Source organism: Callospermophilus lateralis, chromosome 12 (assembly GCF_048772815.1).
Source record: "Callospermophilus lateralis isolate mCalLat2 chromosome 12, mCalLat2.hap1, whole genome shotgun sequence".
Taxonomy (NCBI): Eukaryota; Metazoa; Chordata; class Mammalia; order Rodentia; family Sciuridae; genus Callospermophilus; species Callospermophilus lateralis.
The window spans coordinates 73423397-73445546 of record NC_135316.1 but is presented as its reverse complement, the minus strand read 5'-3'; the positions used below and the strand labels follow the sequence as shown (position 1 = coordinate 73445546).

Below are 22150 nucleotides of genomic sequence, written 5' to 3'. Positions count from 1 at the left end.
ATGATGGGTACAGAGATTTTGTTTATTATCCCATTTTATATGTACACATAAAAATACATATATATTCTATTTCATATATTAGGAAAAATTATCCCATTACATATACATATTATGTATACATATATCTTTACATGCATTATATAACACATACATAATGCATGTATATATTATATATATGTATATATGTATATATTAACACATACATAATATATGTATATGTCTATATATTCACATATCAAAATTACCCCTCCACACTTATATATATATATAATGGGGGGGGTAATTTTCCCTAATTAAAAGAAAAAGGAAAAAGGAAGTATGGCTTTCTTTTTAAAAGAAAAAGGAAAAAGAAAATATGCCATACTGTAGATTACCCAACTAATTTGCCATAGAATATGTAGGCTATTTTCCATGTGAATGTGAATGTTGGTGCCCCCTCTTTGCCCCCATTCATGGAACCTGATACCTAATGTGTTAATATTAAGAAGTGGGGGGGCTGGGGATGTGGCTCAAGCGGTAGCGCGCTTACCTGGCATGCGTGCAGCCCGGGGTTCGATCCTCAGCACCACATACAAAGATGTTTTTTCCGCCAAAAACTAAAAAATAAATATTAAAATTCTCTCTCTCCTCTCTCACTCTCTCTTTAAAAAAAAAAAAAAGAAGTGGGGCCTGGGGGAAAGGGAAGTGATTAAGTCATAAGGGCCCTACACCCATGAAGGGATTAGTCACCTATTAGAAGAGGCTTGTGGGAGTTCCCTTGTCCCCTCCACCATGCACAGTGTTCCCTCTTTGTACATGACACAGCAACAAGAGTCCGTCTCTAAAGTGGAGAGCAAATCCTCACCAGACATCAAATTTCCTGGTGCCTTTACTCTGTGCTTCCCAGCCACCATTAGTGTAAATTTCTACTGTTTATAAATTACCCAGTCTAAGGTATTTCATTATGACAGCCTGAGTGGAGTAAGCCACCATGTTTCCCAATTATAACAATGTTGTGATATCTATCTTTATGCATCTTAGGATGCTAGTAAATTCCTAAAGATGGGATTATTAAGTCGACGGACAAATTTAATACATAAAGATAAATCATCTTCCAGAAATTGTCTTCCTCTACCACTCTAGGCTTTCAATTAGATTTTAACTTTTTAAAAAAATTAAAATCAATGGGATTTTTTATTGATAGTACACTAGATTTATAGATTAATTTTAGGAGAAGTTACTCCTTACATTGTTGGGTTCTTCTATCTAAAAATAGGATATTCCTCTTTATTTTGTCTTCTTTTGTCTCTCAGTAGTTTTATAACATTATTAAACTCCATTATTATTTCTAAAGGTTTTTTCAGTTTATTTTCTTGGTTTTTGAGGTATATTTAGGTCATGCCAAAAATAAGAGCAATTAAAGTGTGTGTGGCCAAGAAATCCAGGAAAACCCAAATCCTGTCCTTGACCTGCTTCTATGAGGTCCCCAGAAGAAGTCCATACACAGAAAAACAAAGCAAGGCAAATGATCCCTATTACTAGCTGAGGGTTTTAGTCCAAGCTCTAATGTTGAACAAAATTAGGGAACACCATTATACCACCATACATATATTATGTGTATGTAAACTTAGAACCAGGCAGGCCATGAAACCTGCCCTATTTATTTCTGCCTTAGAACCCCATCCTCATCCCGGTTCCTGTCCCTGTAATGCTGGGAAAAGCCAATTCAGAAAAGATCATTGACTGCAAGAAGCAAGTGCAAGAGCAAAGAACATTTGCTCTGATGCCTGGGGCAAATGACCTATCTTTGGGCTTGTCTTGCCTTTTCGGGCACAAGGAAGAGGACCTAAGGTTAGATACCTTCTGGGAAAGGGCCTTAACTATTTTCCCTTAAGCCTTATAGGAAAGAGACACATAAGAATCACTCCCAGTACCTACCATGGGACAGCTATCACTGCCACCTGGACTGTGTGCTATCATAGCAGTGACTGCTTCATCTTCTGGGGCAGACATGCACAAAATGCCTCTGAACTTAACCAGTCAGAAATTTAAAAGGGGCTTCATGCATACCTCCAACCACAAATCTAACTGCTTAGTGGAATAAAATTTCTGCATCCTTTTCAGTTCTCATTTCTTACATTAAGATCTTATCTAATTGTATAAGCCAGTACTTCCAGAACAGCATTACAACATTTAGAAGGGATAAGTAGGCACCACTGTTTTATTTCTATAGTTATCAGATATGTTAGAATTTCACCATTAAGCATGAAACTAGTTTTCAGTGTGTGTCTATCGTCATTTACTAAAGGTTTCTTTGATAAATGGAATAGTGGTGCATGCCTGTAATCTCAGCTACTTGGGAGATTGAGGCAGGAAGAACATAAGTTCAAGGCCAGCCTAGGTTACTCAGTAAAACCCTGTCCCAAAATAAAAAGTAAGAAAGACTGGGGATAAGTATTAAATTTTATGAAACATTTTCCCATCACAAATCAAAACATTCCTGTTCATTTGACCTATTATGTATAAGTGTATTAATTTATTAGCACTGTATTATATTAATATCCTTGAAATAAACTGAGGCAGGACAGATCAGGGACACTTGTTCAAAGTCCCATCTTACCTCAATTGTTATCCAAGGAGCTAACTTCCCTGAAGTCTAAATAGAAAGAGCTATTTTTCAGAAAGATTGCCTGACCATCCCAAGGAGCCTGAATAGAGAGCCCAGTTTGATTCTGAGTAACCTAAGGAAAAGATTCCTTTCATGTCCCCATATATATTAACTGCATCTCATATATTTAATGTAAAACCTGGGAAGGAGGTTTTGGAGCATGCAATAAGCACTATGAGCAAAGTGTAGGAATCTGTCAGTCACCCTTTGTTCAGCACAAACCACTCCTAGCAAAAAGCCCGCCAAAGGCAAACAAAGAACTCAGAAACATATAGACCAGATGCCCTCTGAGAGGGTGAGCAAATGTCTTTTATCTCCCCACCCCCCTGTCTATAGCAGCAGCAGCTTATCTCCAGCCAATAAACTCTTTATTTGCTTCCTTTATGAATTCTTCTAACCTGTTCCCCTGCTCACCAGCCCTCATCTAAAAGTCCTGGGACAAAAGTCCCACAACATAAACTCAATTTTGGTCATGGTACAACATACTTTTAAATTTTGCGCTAGATTATATTTGTTTATGTTTTACTTAAGTTTTTTTTCCCTTTTTTAAAAAATTCAATACAAAAGGTGTTGTTTTTGCCACATTCTGGTATCAGCATAATGTTGGTTTTGTAAAATATTTAACATATAGTCCAATGTTCCACTTTAAAGGTAAAGATTTTGAGGCCTAGAAAATATTCAATGATTGACTCATTTAACATTCTTCCCTATCATTTTGATGATTTCAACTCCTAACCTATTCTCAAATCCATTTTCTCCCCTCCCTTTAAGCCCACTCACTGTCACAGTAAGTTTAAGGTCTGCTGGTGGTTGGTTGGTGTTCACCTAGTCTGAGGCAATTGTGTCTTAGCCTGGTCTCCCTGGCTCCAGACTCATTTCTACCCATGAGAATAACAGAGTGTGGGTTCAACTGGAGGGCACTGTGTCATGTTCCTGCTTAAAATCTTCTGTGGAATTTGGTGATACATCTTGCTATTACATTGTCAAGGCTTTTCATTATTTGACCCATTTACATGGTCAAAGTAAAAAGTTACAGACTGGAACAAGACATGAATTTGAGTCCTGGCCCCATTCTTACTATTTATGTGACCTTAGGCAAGGTACTTAAATCTCCACTGTCTCATCGTTAAAACAGAGCTAGGTTATCTGAGGATTGAGACAATGTACTATAGAGTCCAAGTTGAGAAAGTACTCAAGAAATTACCGGTACTGTGTGTGTGTGTGTGTTTTATACAGGGGAATTAAACCCAGAGGGGGGCACTCTACCCCTGAGCTATATCCTATAGCTTATTTTGAGACAGGTTTTTACTATATCACTAAATGGTCTAAGTTGCAGAGGCTGAGTTGCTAGGATGACAGGTGTGTACCAACTAGCCCAGCAGGCACTTAACCCTTTAAAAAATTCATTTAAATGTTATTTTTAAAATGATAAATCAAAATTGTCCATATTTATACAACATGTTGTATACATTTGGGGGGTGGTAACTGTGGATTGAACCCAAGAGCCATTACCACTGAACTCCATCCCCAACCTTTTATTATTTTTGAGACACGGTTTCGCTAAGTTGCCATCCTGTCTCAGCAATTTTGGTATATATTATAGTACCACGTTGTAAATGGATCTCTTGAACATGTTCCTCCTACCTGAAAATTGGTATTCTCATGATATCTCCCCTACCCGCCGCCTTACAACCCTGATAACCACCCATCCACTCTCCGCTTTGATGAACTCAATTCTTTCCGATTCCACGTAAGTGGTATTTGTCCTACTGTGCCTAGTTCTCTTAATATGTCCTCCAGGTCCATCCACACTGTCAAAACTGACAGAATTTCCTTTTTAAAGGCTGATTGACAAGGCTGCCAAGCACACACAATGAGCTGCAGTCTCCTCGATAAAAGGAGTTGAGAACCCTGGATCTCCGAATGCAGAATGAACAGGCCTTACACGTGAAACGACAAAGTCCCCAAACCTTGGACTACACCCCGGAGAAGGTGAGGGTGGAGGTGGACCCCGCGGGACACTCGGCGTCCAGTCCCAGGGGTCCGCTCAGGGGAGGGGACTCTGTGAGAGAGAGGGGCGGGGGCGGCAGTGGGCACCCGGGGAGGGGAGGAGGGGCGAGGCGCTGTCGCCGGCCCCCTCCCCTCGGCTGCGCTCCCCTTCCTTCCCCTCCCGGCCGGGCACCGGAGCGCATCCCGCCAAGGCCCAGCCGCTTCAGGGGGAGGCGCCAACTCGTCGCGGCGCTGGGCCCCCGACCGAGCAGTAACCGCGACCCAGGAGGCGGAGCGGACGCGGCTCCGGCCCGCGCTGAGGTACGGAGGTGCAGGGGTGGAGTAGGAAACCGAGGGGAGGCGCCGGACAGGAAGCGGGCGGCTCTCAGGTACCCCTGCAGCGGGCTAACTCTCCCCGCCCCCGCGGCCCGGCAGCTTCGACCGCTGGGGAGGGGCCCGGGGGCCAGAGCTGCGCCCAAGCCAAAGGCCAAGGCGTCGCCGCGCATGCGTAATCCGGTCGGTGGGGGCTGGGCCCGAGTCTGGGAGGGTGTACCCTCGCCCAGGCCGCGGACCGGGGCTCCCTTGCGCCTGCGCGAGTCCGCGCTCGAGGGCTGAGTTCTTGGTTCCGGGGCTACATCCTGCCCCAGGCTTGGGCCAATGCAGCACTGCGCACGCGTCAATTCCCCAGTCTAGGGTCGCGTTTGGCGTCGCCCTGTGACAATCACCTGCTCGGAAGCTACTCCCTTCTAAATTTACGCGTCCAAGTGGACTTCGAGCTGATACCCAGGCGTTGGGAGGCTCCTGCCTTGGCGTCCCGCCTTCCGTCTACTCTCTCGGCTCAGTTTAGGCTGCCGTTGTTTTCATTTCTGTCGCCTCGACCCGTGACTCCCGTCCCCAAAGCCTGACCTCTTGGAACCCCGGCTCGAACCGGTCGCAGACTCTGTGATAGTTTATGCTGTGGCCATTTGGTCCTGATGTGGAGGGATATTGTGAAAAGTTTCCTTTGCTAGGCGAACTGTTTTGCAACTGCTGTGGAGGGATGGGGATATGTCACTGCACACCTTGAGCTTGAAGGTACTGCTCTGCTCAGCCCCGGAAGTTGAGGTTTTCAGAAGTTGAAAACTTTCCAAGGGTTCTGCCCTGGCCGAGAAAGAAATTCCTGCCTTGAGTTGGAAGGCGAGTTCAGAGTGGATTTTTTTGCTTCTATTCTTTGCAAAATTGCAGAAAAAATGTTATAACAGCCCAAGGCTGTAACAAAATGCATATATTGCAGCTGCTTTGTACTGTGCCTGGCTGAATAAAAGTGGTAGAGTTTACACACGGTGCTTTGGGACGATGCTCTTTCTACTAGACTCCAAAGTGACTGTCACATTAAATAATGTGTTTTGAGGCTTTGAGGAATCTGGCTTTGCACCTTTGTAATACTGAGCTCCTGTTTCACACCTTACCCGCTTTGGTACTTGATTAATCAGTTTCGTGACGCCTGGGGCTACTGTGAAGAGTTTTTAACAATGTCATTACTGTGTGCTTCACAATCTTATGTAATGTGCTGGACAGACTTTTGGGAGCTGGAATAGAAAAGCCACTTAGGCTCCGAGAATCTGAGTACTCTCGGTGAAATGTAATCCCTTTATTTCCTTTGCGTTTGGCACATACATGTTGTTAAGTAGTAGGTAAGGCAACAAGAATGAGACATTCTGGAACACCCCACTCCCACCAGACCAGGCCTATTGTTCTTGTCACACCAAGTCTTGTGCTTTTGCTATTTCCTCCATGCTCAAGGCTCACTTTACTACTCCACCCAAATCATCCTGGCACCAGAATTTATTCAGTTCTTGAAACAGTCGTGATCAGTTCAGAGAGGTGGCTGCCTCATCTAAAGTAGCCACTGCTCTGGCTCTCCAACATCTTATTCTGTAGCCCCGAATCACTATCTGATTTTTATATACTTCTTTGGTTATGTTCTGTCTTCATCATTATTAGAGCACAGAAGGTATTTGTTAACTGTATAAATGCAACTGAAATCTAACTCCTGATTTTGTACGGAAGGGGAATTCAATCAGCAAACATTTTGTATCAGGTGCTCTCCTAGGTGCTTGGGATTTATCAGTAAACAAAAGATCCCTTGTTACTGGAGCCTGCATTCTAGTGAAAAATGATGAACAACCAAAATTTAGTTATTATTTCAGAAAATTCTAGAATGAATGAATGAAAAATGGAGAAGAGAAGAGAAACGTGATTGGGAGTTCAGATATGGCATGCAGTTAATTTATTTATCCATCAGTTCTGGGGATTGAACCCAGGGACTCTCTACTACTGAGTTGCATCCCCAGCCCTTTTGATTTTGAAACAGTGTCTTCCTAAATTGCCCAAGAACTCCTGACCCTCCTGCCTCATCCTCTCAAATAGTTGGGATTGCAGGTGTGCACTGCCACGCCTGGCTGTGGGTTACAATTTTAAATAGCATGGTGATAGTTAGTCTAAAGGATAATTTGAAGGTGGTACTCAGATGGAGAACTGAGGTTTAGAATTAAATATATTTCTGGGAGAACATATTCATTACCTTGCTCTAATATGTCTTTCATGGGGGCCTGCAATATGACCACTGTGACAGATGGTACCATCCTTTATAGGTTAAAAATCATTTTCTATAAATAGAGTTCAAATTATTCAGAATTTTGCAATTTAACTCATCACTTCAAATGAAGAGGCTGGATTCTTACATGGAAGAGACTCACCAACCACTACAGATGTGCCGAGAAAAATTATAGAGTCTGCTGTCCATATTCTTACATTCCATATCCAGTTATTTAACGAACCTTAAATTGAAAATATTTTAAAAATATTGAGTGTGTTGAACATGCAGACTTTTCCTCTTGTCATTATTCCCTAAAAATAGAGGATGTGACTATTTAATGGCATTTACATTGTATTAGGTATTGTAATTTAGAGGCGATTTAAAGTATAAGGATGAACATAGGTTATAGGCAAATGATACACTATTTTATATAAGGGTCTTGAGCATTCACAGACTTTCTTATTCATGGGGTGGAGGGGTCCTGTGGACACCAGGAGACATCTGTGTTTTCTTCACCATTTACTCTGCTTTGCAGTTCCTTCTTAGTGTCCTTGTGATGTAAGTCATGTGGATGGCTAGTGAAGCTTTCTTCTAAGAGTGATCATTACTTTTCTTTATTTGAAACTGTGCTGGAGAGGAGCTTAAAGCATCTGGTATGATATCATACTGAGATACTAAAAGATATCTCTTAGAAATATTTGAATGAACCTAATAAACTTTTAGGTATAATTAAAAGAGGCTTAGTGAAAGAGGCTGACAGGAATGATTCTAGAAAGTAAAGTGTGGTTCCCTGAAGCCCTTTGCTTAAGTAAAGTTGGTTCAAAAATCGAAAAACTGTTTATCTAGAAGTGTAAATGTAGGGAACCCATTGAATTTATTCATGCCCTAGGAAATTGTCATCTTCAATTTCAAATTTATCAGTAGATAAAGTGAAATTTAAATGCCCCCAAGATACTGCTGCTTTTGAAGTTTATTTGGAGTTATTATAAGTTAAATTGTCCAGGAAAGGGAGGCTGGGAACAGAAGTATTGGGGTTGCAGAGTGACAGTAAGGACTCCTGTTCAAGGCTGAAAATGGGAGTATCCACTTCAAAGGAAATGACAGCTTGCCTCCCTGTGAGAGATATTCTTAAATGACTATTAGTGGAAGGCCAGTATGATCCTTAATCTGTAAGGGACATGTGTCTCGTAAACATGGTGACCCTGTCCTAGCACCAGGAGGAACCCCAGGAAATTTAACCAAAAATAGTTTTTTTTATTGCCAGCTGGGTTTACAAGAGCTGGCTACATCAATAACTAAGAAAAAGTTCAAGGAAACATGCAACACACAAATACTTTTGCTTACAGGATTCAGGGACAGCTCTCAACCTTAAGGGTCCATTGGAAAGAGAGAGACAACATGTCTGAAACCCTATTTATTGAAGGGAAGACACTAGAAAGTTCCACCCAAATGAGGCAAGGGATTGGGTTTCAGGGGGGTTTAGCCCAGTCCTATTGGGTGACTCCCACTCCCAGAGCTTCACTACCCTGCCCAGCAGAGGTGAGATCTACCTACTTTCCAGCACACAGAAGCCAGTTCTACACCCCCATCGCTCAAGGCTAAGGGTATGTGCTCAGCTCCTACGTGCCCAGCTCCTGTTCATGGCAGTCCCGACAGTTTTTTTCAGCATTAATCAGACTTTGGAGTATGTTTCTAAGTCTTCTGTCTTGTCATCCATCCTGTGTATACTTCCCAATGGAAGACTTTTTGAGCTGACAAATATTAATGGGTGATAGTATGTGACTCAAACATGACTTATGACCACTGTAAGAGTCTGTGTCACACAAAATGTCTGTTAAACTAAACAAAAGAAATGCCAAATGGAAAGGAGCCAAAGTCAAGAGGGCCTGCCATGTTGGAGGAATTATGTGTCATGGGGGCCAAGATCTTTAACAATTAGGATTCTATTAGTAGATATGTTTAAATCTATTGAAAAATTGGATTGGATCTATAAGGACCTAAATTTTAAATGAATTTTAAAATGTCTCTTAAGTACCAACTCATATAATATTTGTGTAGTTCTTCTTATTTTTTCATATTTGAAAGTGACCCTTGCTGTGTGGCTGAAAAGGCCAATGTTGACGAGCTCAGTAATCTCTTCAAACTAAGTTCTCCTTTGCTTTGTACCTCTGCCCCAACACTCTTGGTGAAATTTGAAAACCTTTTGACAAACATGCAATTAAAATAGCAACTGTGTTTCTGTGTTCTACAAGTCATTTGCTGGTTTTCATAAACACGTGGCAATACCATTGCCTTTGAGGTTGTGCTCTAGTTTTCATTGTGCTTTTACATTTTTTTTAGCTTTATTCATCCTGTTTATAATTATTTATTTTAATTAGCTGCTGTTGGTATCTTACTATTATTTGTTGATTTCCAACACCTCATTCAGGAGGAACTAAATTATTGCCAACACTTTTTTGTTTTTTAAAGCACATGACAATGGGGATCATGTTTATATATATATATTAACCTATTTATATTATATTACCTATAACTTCAGAATGACACTAAAAAAGCTGTTGTCAGTAGTGACTCAGCAAAGCGTATACCTGGGAACTGTCATTGTCTCATTGACTTTTACATGATCTGCAGCTCATTAACACACTGATGCTGCAAACTATGTGCTGATGTCCTAAAAGATATTTGGTTTTGTTTACTTTTCTGTTACTTTGATTAGATAAGCATCATTTAATGTGTTGACTTTGTTGAAGGCATTGAATTCTATATTGCAAGGAAATATTTTTATGTTTTATGTTGCTTAAATGTCATCTTCAGAGTTGACCTCGTATTATCAAGTTGAATTTAAAAATAACTAACACTGGATTTCTTTGCAGAAATTTCTTTAATTTTTCCCACTGGGAACACTTCTAAAGTACAGCTGCCAGCATTTAGAAGCCCCCAATTAACTGCCAAGTACTGGCTCTTAAGGCCCACTGTTGGGTGCATTAATGTGGACTCAGGCACTTGAGAGTTACAAATTCCTTTGCACTACATTATTGGTTTTCTGTTTTACATATTTGCTTTGCACTCATTGTCTACTACAGGCAATAAACCAATATTTGTTGAATGAACCAGACAAATGAATGTTATGTCCTATAATCAGCTTAATTCATTACTTATGTCAGAGGCACTACCAAGTAATATGGCACATTGTGTGACTTCTATTGATTACTTTGCCAAGAATAATATGTACAGACTGCCTATCATATGCTTTGTACAGAGAAATGGTTATTTGATTTGTTCTCTGTATTTGGAATGGATACATTTTCACATTTTCAAATGACTGTCTTCTTGTCTGCTTCAACTGTGTAAGTTACTAAGAGTGCAGAAAAAAACTTTCTGAATACAATATGTCCAAATAAGAAGTTAATCTTTCCCAAACAGGGGTGATTTGGAAATAAAGTGTTGAACTATTTAAGTTTAGGAAAACATTTGGAATAAGAAACACGATGTAATAGATGACCTTACTTTGATATGTATTTGGTCTTGAAAAATTAACTCTTCCAAAAACTCAAAACACTGACTCCTGAGTGACCAGTTTTGGTTCCTCAAAAGGCAGAGATCAGTGGCTGGAGAAGGTCCTTATCTTACCATTTTTCTGTCCATATTGCAAGACAGTGTCAATAAGTATGAGTCTGTATCATCTTTTTATTACATTAAATAAAATGAGGAAATGTATAAGAAACCATTTTGTAAAACACAGAACACTTAATATGAATAATTAACTATAGACATGAGTCAAGCCATATATCCCAAAACAAATGGGAAAAACCGATGACCTTACTGTCATCCAATAAGTAAATTTATATAAGATGATTTTATGCTATAACCCTATCAATGTGAAGAATTGTCCTAATACAAATGCCAGCTTCTGCCCTGGGTCTACAAGAAACATTGCTCTCCTGTGCAGGAAAGGTGGGGGAAGTTTGCAAGTAGAATTAGACCAGAAGTACAAAACATACTTTTGCCATTAATGTAAGGGTCCGGCGAAGCGTCAGAGAAAGAGACCACCAAGAGACTGCTCATGCAGTTGCAGAAGGGGATTTATTGGGGATCCATTCCAACGCACTGGGGCTCCTGGCCCACTCAAGAAGGGAGAGCAGCCAAGAGCCCAGTGCCGAGGTTAAGCAGTGCTTAAGTACACTTTTTGAGGAGGGCGGGGGCTTTGCATACATCAGAACAAATCATCATGAGGCACGGGAAAATCAAACAACAATTCTTAATCATGATTAGTACATTCATTGGTGGGAACAGATTGGGCGGGGGTGATTGGTCACTTCTAAGTGGGGTACACATTTAAACTGATTGGTTCGGGCCCTGTATGCCTACGTGACAAGCTACACAGGGTCCCAGGTTATTAAACAACCAGAGAGTCAGTGGGAATATTTACTGGGCAGTTCGGGTATTGTCCTAACAGCTACAGGAATTTCAGGTTTTGGGGGTAGCAGAGGAACTTAACAATACCTGGTCCTTTACTTTTTAACTCAGGCCTTGCTGCTTAGAAAATTTACAATGCCCGGTCTTTTACACTTTAACTTTTACACTTTAACTTCAATTTCTTTTACCCTTACAATTCTAGTACACTGATATTAAATATTTGTTTCTATTTTAGGCTTTTCTTCCATGGCATTTAAAATGCTGTTCTTTATCTATGTTATTATCTTCCTGTGGTATTGATTAGATTTTATTTTAGGAATGCCAAAAGAATTTATGGTTTATGAATTATCATTATCAATACTTTATTGAATTCCTATGTCCATGGTAAAGGAAAAATTAGAATAGTGGTATTCTAAGATTTTGCTTTCTTTCATATTGGGTAAACTTATCCTCTCATACTTAGATGATTAAGCTTAAAATCTTGAAAACCATCTTGTCAATGGAAAAGCCATAGTGTATGAATTCATTGATAGAATTACATGGAACCTTTTATCTTTAGCATTGCCTTCATCAAAAATTTCCTATGGGAGCAGGGTGTGGTGGTATATGCCTGTAATCCCAGATACTGAGGAGGCTGATGCAGGAAGATCACAAGTTTGATGTCACCCTCACCAATTTAGTGAGACCCTGTCTCAAAATAAAAAATAAAAAAGGACTAGAGCTTAGTGGTAGAGTGCTTCTGAGTTCAGTCCCCTGTGAAACACACACACACACACACACACACACACACACACACACACATGCACCTGCTGAGAGCCATTGCCAAGTAGGAATGACGCATGGCAATTTCTTTGTTAGCCTACCCAATGTTGCTTAGAGGAAGGACTCTCCATATTGGACCCAGGTCATTTGCAGTGACATTGCATGTAAGGTGACCTTGCTCAAGGACCAGGGCGGATTCAGGTTTAGGATGTGTCCTACTGGGATTAGGGAGTATCCCGCTCCTTGGGTTTAGGGCGGTTCCAGGTTTAAGGTGTACCCTGCTGGGAATAGGGCGTATCCTGCTGCCTCAGGCGCGCCCGCTCCTAGAGTTCCCGTTGAGTTCTAGCGGGATTCAAAGAGTATTTGGGATTCAGAGCCTGGTGGAGTGTGTGATTTTTGCCCAGAACGTGGATTTGGCCCAGAACGTGGATTTGGCCCAGAAAGTGATTGTAGAGTGTCGGTGTGAGTTCGGGAATAAAGAATTGCTGTTTGAATCTACAAGGCTGTGAGTCGCTCGTGATTTTGTGACCAGCCAGACTGCGGCATGCACCAAAACAACAAAATGTTCCTATGAAAAATTTCCATCAAAGTCCAGCCAGGCATATGTTCACATCCACAATACATTCTTTCACTTAGTAGTTTTGGTCAACATTGTTTTGGAGATGTAACTGTGCTGATTCTGGATATGCCACAGTTTGTGAATTCCACTGTAGACTCTGTTGGTCAACTCTGCTTGCTATTTCATGTTTTATTGCTATTGTACACAATTGTGTATTTGCTCTACAGTTCATCTTGGTGAGTTTTTCCAAATTACAGGATGTGATTTATTAATGATGTTGGAATCATTTTACTATCGTTTCCTATTTATTTATTAATTTGCACCAGGAATTGAACCCAGGGGCATTTAACCACTGAGCCACATCACCTGTTCCTTTTTTAAATTTTATTTTGAGGCAGGGTCTTGCTCCATTGCTCAGGGCCACACCAATTTGCTGAGGCTGGCTTTGAACTTGGCATCCTCATACCTCCCAAGTTTTTGGGATTATAGGTATGTGCCATTTAGCTCTTTTTCTTTTAAATTGGAACAGAATAGGATAAAATAGAATAGTGGAGGGTAGAGTAGGAATAGACAAAATGAAAAAGAAAATATCACCAACCATCTCATGTAGGAAGTGTAAGAGAATTATTTTGTGAAATTTTTGTTTGAGTTACATATATGTGTCAAAAAAGGTTGAAAGATGCTGTGGTTGTCCATACATTGTGGAGTTATTCTCTAAAGTGATTATATCAATTTACATCTCTTTTGGTAGGATATGAGAGTGCCTTTCAATCTGTATCCTCACCAATACTAGGTATTGTCCCTCTTTAAATTTTACAGATCTGATGGATAAGATCAAGTTTATTGTGGTTGCATTTCCTTGATAAATTCAGTGGTGAATTTTAATATCTTTTAATGTATGCATTAATTCCGTGAATAGCCTGTATCCTTTGCCTGTTTCCTAATTGTGTTGTTTTATTTATTTGTAGACATTCTTTGTATATTTTAGATACTAATCCTTTGCCAGTTGTCAGTTTTATATGTTGCAAGTATCTTCTCCCATAGTGTCATAGTTTTTCTCTTTGCTCAACATTACTGGTCTTTGTTTGTGGTTTATGCTTTCATGTCTTATTTAAGAAAATTTTCCCTGTACTGAAGTCATAAAGATATTTTTTATATTTCTAAAAGTTTGAAAGCTTTTTATTTATTTTTTAAAGTGTATTCCATATGAGTATTACATAAGTACTGGAGATAAACCCAGAGCCTTGGGTATGATAGGCAAGCACTTAACACTGGCCCCTTGAAGGTTTCCTTTTCTGTCTCATCCTAACTGAAAACACCTTTTCCATGTCTGTCTCAAATTTAATGGAATAAAAAATAAAAAGAGAAGAGAGGAAGACTGAGGATGTGACTCAGCAGTAGAGTGCTTACCTAGTATGCCCAAGTACTTTGATCTCCAGTACTCATTTTTCTATGTTGAAATGCTACAGTTTAAATTTTTTTTAATAAGTGTTTTTACATATGGGTCAGTGTCCAAATTGTTGAAACCCTGTCTCAAACTTACCAAATAAAATATATATCTCAGTTATATATTATAATCTTAATATTTTTATAATTGAACATCTCTACTGCTGATTTTTTCATAGGTGTTCATCCAATTAAAAATATTTTTCCCAGATAAATAATGGATTTTTAAATTTGCAAGATAGTATATTTTTTTCTCTAATAGAATTTATTTATGTATTTGTATTTTCAGTTATATTAACCTTGTTTTAGAAGACAACGTACAAGGACAACTTTATAAGGCAACAGGATTAAAGATGACCGAATACTGGGCTCCAGAAATTTAAAACAACCAGGTACAAATGCATTTGGAGGTAATGTTCTTAGATAGTTGGAAATATATATATATATTTGGATTGTACACAGGAAAAACTTAAAATATACCTACAGCACAGTAGGGGATCTAAGAGTAAGGACTTTGGAACCAGTACTGGGCCTAATACTAGCTCTGATCCTGAGTGACTGGTGACTGTTGTTCAAATTATTGAAACGTTTTTATTCAAAGAGCCAATGATTATACCTTATACTTATGGTTGTTTATTTAGGTATTATAGAGATTAAATGAAATACTGTCAGGCATAGGATAACTGTTTTTTAACTATTATTATCATACTGTTATTATTTAGAATACATGTTTAGCTCATCATGAATATGGTTTTCTGTAGGTATATTGTGGATTTTTAAGATGTATGTTGATATACTACTACAATATTGATGATAATAGCCTGGTGAAATTGTGTGGATCTCAGGATAACTAAAATCTCCACATATTTTCCAAAAACTATATCCCTCAAATAGCACAAATTGGGAAAATTAGTTTTGTTTTTTTTAAATCAAGTATGTATCATGAAAAACAAAAACAAAAAACAAGCCAACCATTTTCTACAGAGCCAGGGAATTCAACAAATTTTTTTTTTTTGGTAGCAAATGATAGTAATTAATCTTAAATCATTTCTAAATATTGAAGGACTTTCTGACCAACAAACATAAAATTATGTTAATCTTATATTTAGTAGTAATTGAGTCTTATGAATGTCATTTCTTGGAAGGTGGCGATTTCTACATGCCATCCATGTAATTATGCCTGAACCTGATCAGCCAGTAAACAGAATGGCCTGTTTTCCAACCTTTCCTATTTAAAGAGATTATTATGCTTAAAATTGACCAAGGATACTGAAAAGAGCCATTTATTTTCCAACTTAAAAACCCAGGATACTGTTCCCTGATCTTAGCATGTTTCCCTTCCATTGGAACAAAGGTGCCTGAAGTTCAGTGAGGTGAAGTCCTCTTTTTCCTTCTCCCCATTTTATCCTTTCCTTTCCCTTCCTTCATTCTTTCCTGACTTTCCCCTTTCCCTCTCCCCACTCCTTCCCATCATCCGCCCATTGTATAACTTTTGGATTCTTTCCCTCTATTCTTCTCTTTTATTACCCCCTCCCCCATTTTGTGGCACTGAAGATTGGACCCAGTACTTGGGCGTGCTAGGTAAGCACTCTACCACTGAGTCACATCCTCGGTCTTCCTCTCTTCTCTTTTTATTTTTTATTCCATTAAATTTGAGACAGACATGGAAAAGGTGTTTTCAGTTAGGATGAGACAGAAAAGGAAACCTTCAAGGGGCTGGGGTGTGGCCCAGTGATAAGTGCTTGCCTATCATACCCAAGACTCTGGGTTTGATTTCCAGTACTAGGAAGGAAGGGAGGGAGGGAGGGAGGGAGGAAGGAAGAACCAACCAACCAACCATACAACCCTCTGTTGGCAGGTTCCAGACACAAGAGCTTTATTCCAAGAATGCTTCTAACATATACATTGTATTCACTCTGAGCCATAGTGCTGTAGTGGTTATAGCCACAAATGAATCATGGTCCCCTTTTAAGAAGTTTGCAAATTAATGGAGAAGATAAACATGTAAGAACAACTGTGACATGAGGCAGAATAGGAAAGGTGCCATTAAGAAGTTTTAAAAAAAATCCTATGGAAATACATAGGGGAAGGTGTCTCTGCCTATTTGAATAATTAGGAAGCACACTGATATGGGAAGTTCAGTGGTGGTCATACTGGGTTTTAGAGAAAATTAGGATTTAACACATCTACCAAAATGGCATAGATGATGTGTAGTATTAAATGTGGCAAAATATCTTTTCATATTGTCAACTAGATCAAGTTTTATAGATTTACAAGTGAGAAACTTCTAAGTGATCCTGTTTAGAAACAAGCATGTCTTTTTAAGTTTGCTTTCTAAATGCGAGAGATAATGATTTATTACTAATTGCCATAGTTTTGAATTATAATTATTCTGTATATATTTTTATTCCTCATATTCTGAGAGACTATTTACAGCTGAGGAAAAAAGATTACTAAGATTCTCAAGGGTATGTAAAACATTGATAAAGAACACTATTAAAGAATGGACCTCATTTGTTTTTTATCTTTAAGTTTCAAAAAATACTGTAGCAAATACCAGATAAAATCTTCTTATATTAGTACCTGATGGATTGCATATAATAGCACCCAACTTAATAAATCAGAAACAAATCAACATTGTTAAATACAGTTTTATTAAATTGCTTTTGGGGGGGACAATATTTTGCTTATATTCATTTTTAGTGGTGAGGTAGTGAACCGTGAGCCATGGTGCAGACATGCTGGTGTCTTTCCATAGGGCTGCCCCTGCTGTCACTTCTGCATGGTAGTGAGAAGTCATTGTGCAGGTGGTTGTAAAGGCAAGACCATTCAATGCTGCTGTTACACACTTGCTGGCTCTCATTTCAGATTTCTTTTGTTGTTGTTGTTAAAACAAAGGAAAACAAAGCCATATTCATTCATTCACTTTTTCATCCATTTCATTCATTTCTCCATTTTTTTTTTTTTTCCAGCTTAGCAAACTACATATTCTTCAGTGGAGCTGAGAATTGATAAGTCTGCTCTTCACAGTGATTTGGAACTTTCCAATCCCAGAGAAAGGTTGACCAAGGTCTAAAATTTATTTTTCCTTACCTGTAGATGTCAACTCCTAAATGAAAATTTTCTACTCATTTCCTTACAGACATAAGGATCTTTGTTTTATCCTGGGATTACTTTTCTAGAACTCAGCAGAACGATTCCCATGAGAATTCCAGTTAAAATACCCTGTGGGTTTTTTTGGCAATTAACTTCCATGGCCAGAGCTTAATTTCCTTCAGCTTATTTTCTCTGATAATTAAAAGTTTTTTTTTTTTTTTTTTTTTTTGAGACGAGGTCTTGCTGTGTTGCCCAGGTTGGTCTTAAACTCCTGAGCTCAAGCAGTCCTCCTGCCTTGGCCTCCCAAATGCTAGAACTACAGGGGTCGAAATCGTCCCTGATTAGAACTAAAGTGATTTTAACCTGCCTTACTTCATCTGACTTATGGATCCTGATTTTACCACATACTTTTTCCTCAGGGACTACACAGAATTGAGTCCATATGGAAGAAGAACTTCCTCTTTTCTATGGAGAAAGTGGCAAGGTTAGAAAAAAATCATGCCCTTGGAGCATGTGTATTCTGTTGCATGAAACATCCTTCATCAAGTTGGTCAATGATAGGAAGATCAGTGAGATGGTATCCATCTTTGAGGTGCTCACTGTATGATGACTGAGATGTCAACAGATAGTTATTATGGGGTGTAGAATGCTGAAGGGGCCAGCAGGGAACTGATGACTGACTGAAGGATGGAGAAAAGGGCTCCTAGGGACAGGTGATCTTTGACCTGGATGAGGAGGAGCTCAGGCTTCCTGTCACAGATGACACTATCCTGCAAAAGGTTCTGAGATAAACAATGTTTAGTCCTTTCTCAAAGAGATTTAAAAAATATTATAAAATATGTAATCTTAGAAGAAGGAATGAGAGCCTGGTAGTGTTTGTCTTTAAAATGGCATCCCTAGAATTAGGTCTAGGTTTGGCTCAGGCACCCTCCTGATATCCCATACCACTGTCAGAGGCAATAATTTATTCCAGGCCAGCTTTCTTTTATTGTTTGGTTCATATCAGCTTCCCCTCCTCCATCTGTAGCTGGCATCTGAGAGGTATGAACCACTTCTGCATCCATTTAAGATTTTAATATTAGCTTAAGGAAAACATAATGAAGAAAATATATCTGTTGTATAAATTAGAAACCAAGATAGATCTTATGAGTCCTTTGAATGTGTACGCGTGGAGCCATGCTTTTGCACCTCTGTGAGGAATCAAGTAGGTGACAACATGCCCAACCTGTCACTTTGATTCTGTCTTCATAGGCTGTATTTTAAATTGAATTGTGATAACTTTGACAGTTATCTGTAATTAAGTGAAGTATCATTAGTGTTTCCATAAAATGGAGAAATTCAGACACAGAGGTACACCTACAGGCCAGACAACGTGAACAGACAAGGGGAGAAGGGGAGCCATCTGTAAGCCAAGAATCCAGGCCTGGAATGGATTCTTCCTGCATACTCAGGAAGAAGCAAACTAGCTGACACCTTGATTTTTGAAGTTTTAGTTTTCAGAACTGTCAGATGATAAATTTCTGTTTTTTAAGCCACCTGGTTTGCCATACTTTTTACAGCTGTTCTAGAAAACTCATACAATGTTTTTGGAGTATTTGTTCCTAATAGTCCCAGACCCAAGTGGACAGTGAGGAAAGCCAGCTTCTCAAACTGAAGTTCAGGTAAAGCTTGCCCAGGGAACAAAACATTTGGACCACTTCCCTGTTGTCACCTTCAGCATTGTTCTTTTCCAAGGCTTTGCTTTGCTAAGACTTAGGCAGCAGATGAAATGGCAGTCCTCGCTTCCTCCCTCCTCCCCTCCCTCCTCCCTCTGTCTTTTCTTGCTTTTACAACCAGCCTAGTTTCCACAGCTGCATTGAAGACTTAGCCAATATTTAAAATACTTGTTAAAACTCAGCTCCCCAGAGTTCAGCTTGGATGATTCCTGTGTCTTCGAGGAAAATTAATAGGTGAGATCTGATGCTACCCGGGCCTTTGGCGCCTGCTTGCTGTGAGAGCAGTACTGAAGCCCTTGGGCTTGAAGGCAATTCCTGCTGCTGTGAGAGGCCTCTCAGAAATAGACAGGACTTGCTCCTCCTTAAACTGGTTTTAACTCTCTTCTGCAGAATGGGGCAAAGAAATTTTATTAATAGTCTCAATATATACATTTTTTTTTCTTTTCAGCCAGTACGGGCTACTCTGTCATCTTTGAAGATGTTAGATGTGGGAAAGTGGCCAATTTTTTCCCTTTGTTCCGAGGAAGAACTGCAGTTAATTCGTCAGGCTTGTGTCTTTGGCAGTGCTGGCAATGAAGTTTTATATACTACAGTAAATGATGAGGTAATTCTCAAGAAAAAAAATTACCCACCCGTGTTTTTAGTAATGGATTTGTTAAATCAAAGATCTCAGAGGAGCTAAGGAATCAAAGTTAAAAACAGCACAGAAAGTCAAATTATATTTATTCTATAAAAAGCAGTTTGCGGGGCTGGGATTGTGGCTCAGCAGTAGAGTGCTCGCCTAGCTAGCATGGGCGGGACCCAGGTTGGATCCTCAGCACCACATAAAGGCATTGTGTTGTGTCCATCTACACCTAAAAAAAAAATAAATATTTTTTTAAAAAAACAGTTTGCTTTCTGAAGACTGTGCCTGTTTAAGTGAAATTTATAGGCTCATCAAAAATAGAGCTGTTTGAACCAACAGTTGTTTTTCCCACAGATCTTTGTGCTTGGCACGAACTGCAGTGGCTGTCTGGGGTTAGGTGATGTCCAGAGCACCATTGAACCTCGAAGACTGGATTCTTTAAGTGGCAAAAAGATAGCCTGTCTCAGCTATGGAAGCGGTCCACACATTGTCCTGGCAACAACAGGTAACAGATATTCAGTGGAGAGTTTTAGCCATTGCTGTATTTGTTGAAAAACAAATCGAGTCCCGCTCCTGAAATCTAGAACGTATTTTCATATTGGGCGAGCGTTGCTGGCACTGTCCTGTGAACTTGACCATGAGCTGGACAACACAAAATGGGAATATATCAGAATATCAGTGTAAGATGATCCAGCAGATAGAATCTAGCATTTACTGTCATGTAAGATGAGTGAACGACAACACATTAGGCCCAGTGAACCCCTTCTGTTTAGAGGTGTGACCACTGTAGGAGGTGCTGCACTCCCTGTGGACCTTGGGAAATCTACATTTGAGCTTTAAATTCCTGATCTATGAATTGAGAGACTAACCCTTGACTCCAGCATCCCCTGTAATGCTTCATTCTGTGCTTTTACACTGAATAGTGATGGATGGTTTTAGTTGGCATTAGTAATCCAAGGAATTGGATGGCCAGCTCATGGATTCTAAATGAGATATTGTAATTAAGTGACACTGTGGAGTTTTCTTTAAGTTTAGTATTCATTTTATTTGTATTTTTTAAACTGAAAATAAATTTCATAAATATTCATTTACATGTTTATTTCACATTAAAAATTATGTTTTAGGGATTTGTTTTTGGTTTGCAGTACTAGGTTAGATTATTCAGACTGCCTCTTCACTGAAAACCACCAAATTCTAGATAAAATATTTTCTTTTTAAAAATAACTTTATAAAGCACTGACAAGGCAGAAAGGAATTATAAGACTAGATTTAATAGAAAGTGTTAGAACTAAGAGGTTAGAAGAGAACTTGAAGCCATTTTTCTCTCAAGGCTTCTGCCACTCCACTGCCACTGAGCTGTGGCTTGGCAGTACTCAGAAGGGAAGGGACTTTCATCAAGGTCCTGCCTCACAGGAGCATGATAGAATACCGCCCAGGCAGGCTGGGACCACAAAAGGTGCCGGCTCAGGAAAGGACTGACCACTTCCTGAGGCCTGAACAGAATTACTTGCCCTGAGCAAAACAGGCAGGAAAAAAGAGCAATGAAATAAACCCTCACCCTGCGACCGTGTACCTCCGTGGATTTGTAGTTTAACTCACGTTAGACTGGATGGTTCAAGAAATCTCAAACTGAATTTATTAGAGGTCCTGGACTGGTAGAAGTTAATGCCGACCATCTCTACAGGAGGGACCTTCATCTGCGGCCTGAGGCGACCACAACCTTAAAGTCAATGGCAATGAGCAGCACACGGTCTAAGAGAGCCAGATACACAGGAAACAAGGCACCAGGATGCTTTACAACTTGTTTAAAGATCTTGATTGGCTTTTCTTTCCGATTCTAGAATCAGGCAATAATTCTTTCCATAAATTAGCAGGTGGGTCTTGGTGAGCTGAGCAGAGGAGGTTGTTTAAGAAAAGGGCTGAAGAAAGCAGAAACAAAGAACAGACTGATCATTTCAATGAGTATACACCATATGATTCCATTTATGTAAAATTTAAAACCAGGAAGTCAGGTGCAGCGGCACCCACCTGTAATCTCAAGCTACTCAGGAGGCTAAGGCAGGAAGATTGCAAGCTGGACGCTGGCCTGGACAATTTAGCAAGGCCCTGTCTCAAGATCAGATTTAAAGAATAGGGACTGAGGGTGTAACTCAGTGGGACAGCAGCCCTAGGTTAAATTCCCAGTAAAATAAATAAAGTCAAAAAACATAAAAAAACTAAATTCTTTTATGCAAGAGGCATATATGAGGGGTCTTTAGGGGTAATCATAATTTATATTTTTGACATGAGTAGTCCTATATGGATATGTGCATAATTA

General features: G+C 39.5%; 1 protein-coding gene across 7 annotated transcripts in view; it reads left to right on the top strand.

Annotated features, from left to right (window-relative positions):
• Positions 1–4581: 4581 nt before the first annotated feature.
• Positions 4582–22150, top strand: part of Rcbtb2 (RCC1 and BTB domain containing protein 2) — a 41361-nt gene continuing 23792 nt past the window's right edge. Inside the window, exons 1-6 of one of the 7 annotated variants that reach the window (XM_076872745.1) lie at positions 4582–4639; positions 14687–14807; positions 17370–17467; positions 17913–17977; positions 19657–19812; positions 20188–20338. In XM_076872745.1, the coding sequence (XP_076728860.1) occupies positions 17936–17977; positions 19657–19812; positions 20188–20338 (349 nt within the window). In that variant the 5' untranslated portion in view covers positions 4582–4639; positions 14687–14807; positions 17370–17467; positions 17913–17935. Of the gene's footprint in view, positions 4640–4789; positions 5026–5360; positions 5711–14686; positions 14808–17369; positions 17468–17912; positions 17978–19656; positions 19813–20187; positions 20339–22150 lie in introns of those variants that run through there. The other 6 variants (XM_076872742.1, XM_076872743.1, XM_076872744.1 and 3 more) reach the window with 6 other exon arrangements.